General features: G+C 42.2%; 1 protein-coding gene across 1 annotated transcript in view; it reads right to left on the bottom strand.

Annotated features, from left to right (window-relative positions):
• LOC125034619 (sodium-dependent dopamine transporter-like) overlaps positions 1-2500 on the bottom strand; it is a 34642-nt gene that overhangs the window by 6874 nt on the left and 25268 nt on the right. The window contains exons 4-6 of the mRNA XM_047626520.1: positions 2481-2500; positions 1869-2106; positions 432-560 (exon numbers count right to left, since the gene is read on the bottom strand). The exon at positions 2481-2500 is cut by the window's right edge and continues 84 nt beyond it. Of these exons, the coding sequence (XP_047482476.1) occupies positions 432-560; positions 1869-2106; positions 2481-2500 (387 nt within the window). The remainder of the gene's footprint in view (positions 1-431; positions 561-1868; positions 2107-2480) is intronic.

The raw sequence follows: 2500 nt of genomic DNA, 5'->3' as shown, positions 1-2500 counted from the left end.
GTTGAGGAAAAGGCACTGGTTGTGGGTTGAGGAAAAGGCACTGGTTGTGGGTTGAGGAAAAGGCACTGGTTGTGGGTTGAGGAAAAGGCACTGGTTGTGGGTTGGGGAAGAGGCACTGGATTTTAAGTGGTTTGCTACTTTAAGACAAATGCTTTAATGATTTATACCGGGAAATGAGCATAAAAGATTAAACTATTCGTAAGTGGTCAAAATATAATGAGTGTGTATGAAGGGTGATGGTCAAGACGACGGGGGGGGGGGGGGGGTTAATTAATAACATCCAAGACGAAGACTCCCGATTACATAAATAAAACACAAGTAAATCTCACCTCAACCTCAAATCACAATCAAAACAAAAACATCAACACACGTACAGCACAAAAACAACAATAATAAAAGAAAAACAGATTAAAAAAGAGAATAAACCTCACCTGCGTGCAACAACTGAGACCAACGAAGAAGTCGAAAGTGAAGAGAATCGCCACGAAAGCCTTCCTGTTCCGGCCGATGATCGGGAACTCGTCGCTCAGGGCCGTGATCACCGCCTCCGAGCCTCCGAACTGGGGGAGGCGAGAGGAGGCGTCAGAAGGAGGCAAGGGAGGGGGAGGGAGGCAAGAAGACAACGAGGGAGAAAGGAGGCAAGGAGACACCGAGGGAAAAGGGGAGGGAGCGCAAAGGAGGTGCAGCGACAGGGAGAAAGAAAGGGAAATCAATGGAGTCACTAAGATAACAAGGAATAAAGGGAGAGCAAATGAGTCGATAAGACAAAAAAAGAAAAAAAGAGACAATAGGACAACGAAGAAGACGGGGAGAGCTGAGGAGGCAATAAGACAAAAAAGAAGAAAAATAAAAAATAAAAATATCGCAAAAGAAGCAATAAGGCAACAAGGAAGAAAAGGAGAGCAAAGGAGGCGCAAATACAGCCAGAAAGGAAGAAATAAAACTGAAATACTGTGAAAGTCCGACATGGATTTGTAATCTGGATTGGGGATTACAGAGAGAGGCTGCCAGAAGGATGCCATGAGCAGGAGGAAAGGAAGAAAGGAGCTTTATATAACACTGTGATAACTTGAAATGCTTTCCTTATATGAACAATTGTTATGTAAGAAACCGCGACTGCTTAGCATGGTTTTGTAACTTGAACTGAGGGTTACAATAGGTCAAGAGACGTAAAGTCAGGAAGGAAGAAATCAGTTGTGTAAAGGACCACGGCAGTCTATCTTGATTTTATAAAGTGAAGAATCATTATGAGAAGAGATGAGATCAGTAGCTGACTGCGATTCATTAATAGAGGCAATCGCTAGCATTCAAGACAACCAATTTAATTCGTTCGATAGTAAACAAATACGGATGTGAAGACTGTGACGATTTGGTATGGTTAGTCGCTATGAATTAATCCAGTTATGTATGCGAGATCCTAGTAAGGAAAAAGATGGAGGTTATAACGGAGAGTGAAGACTGTGGTAGTCTAACGTGGCTGTATAATCACTTGGGTTAAGAGTAAGAGGTGCGATGCAAGATGAAATCGTACGTGTGAAACATATTAGCAGCCTAACACTGTAAAGTTACTTTATCCAAAAATTTATTGCACGAAGGGGGTATGGCATTGTTCATATCTAAAATCTACACAGGGCGAAGACGAAGATAAATATTTTAGTAACCATTTTTAGAGTCAACAGTAAATGTAATCTTTAAACGACGAACGGACAAAAATCCCCAACAAAATGATGATATAAACAAGGGGAAAATAGGAGTAACTGCACAGAATTGTTTAAAAATCGGGTATTGGGAATATACATATACATTTTTTAGTCATTGATGAATCTATGTATAAAGCAATAAGGAAAGTCTCCTCCTAGGGGACGCACCGACGAGTCGAGGCCGAGCGTGAGCAGCATCATGAAGAAGATGATTGCCCAGAAGGTGGAGCCGGGCATCGTCGCGATGGCCTCGGGGTACACCACGAACACGAGTCCGGGTCCCTGGTCGGCGACTTCGTTGATCGGCTTTCCGCTCTTGTGGCTCATGTAGCCCAGCACGGAGAAGATCACGAAGCCGGAGACGAAGCTCGTGACGCAGTTGATGAGACTCGTCGCCATCGCGTCCCTGGAAATGTCGGGGGTGACGTCAGGCAGAGGAACGCACGCGTGATAACACACACACACACACACACGCACACACACATACACACACACACAAACGGCATGTAAAATAATGAAAATAGAGCAAATGGAAGCATGTACATCACCGTCCATTATTTACCGCTAATCTGTAATGCTTAGTATATTAATCTTAACTTAAGAAGAAGAAGAAAAAAAAAAAACAAACTGAATGGCCTATATTTCAGCTACACCTATTCACCATTTTTTCATCGAAAGGTCTATTTCAATGTTTTTATTATATATCTCTTTACTATCTAATTTATCACTATTATATTTTTAAGCAAATGAACCCTGACTGTGAAAGAGAGCGAGACTTACTTGTAGACATTGTTATGGAA

The sequence above is a fragment of the Penaeus chinensis genome, chromosome 18 (assembly GCF_019202785.1).
Source record: "Penaeus chinensis breed Huanghai No. 1 chromosome 18, ASM1920278v2, whole genome shotgun sequence".
Classification (NCBI taxonomy): Eukaryota; Metazoa; Arthropoda; class Malacostraca; order Decapoda; family Penaeidae; genus Penaeus; species Penaeus chinensis.
The sequence above is the reverse complement of the archived record's forward strand: the minus strand, read 5'-3'. Positions and strand labels throughout refer to the sequence as shown.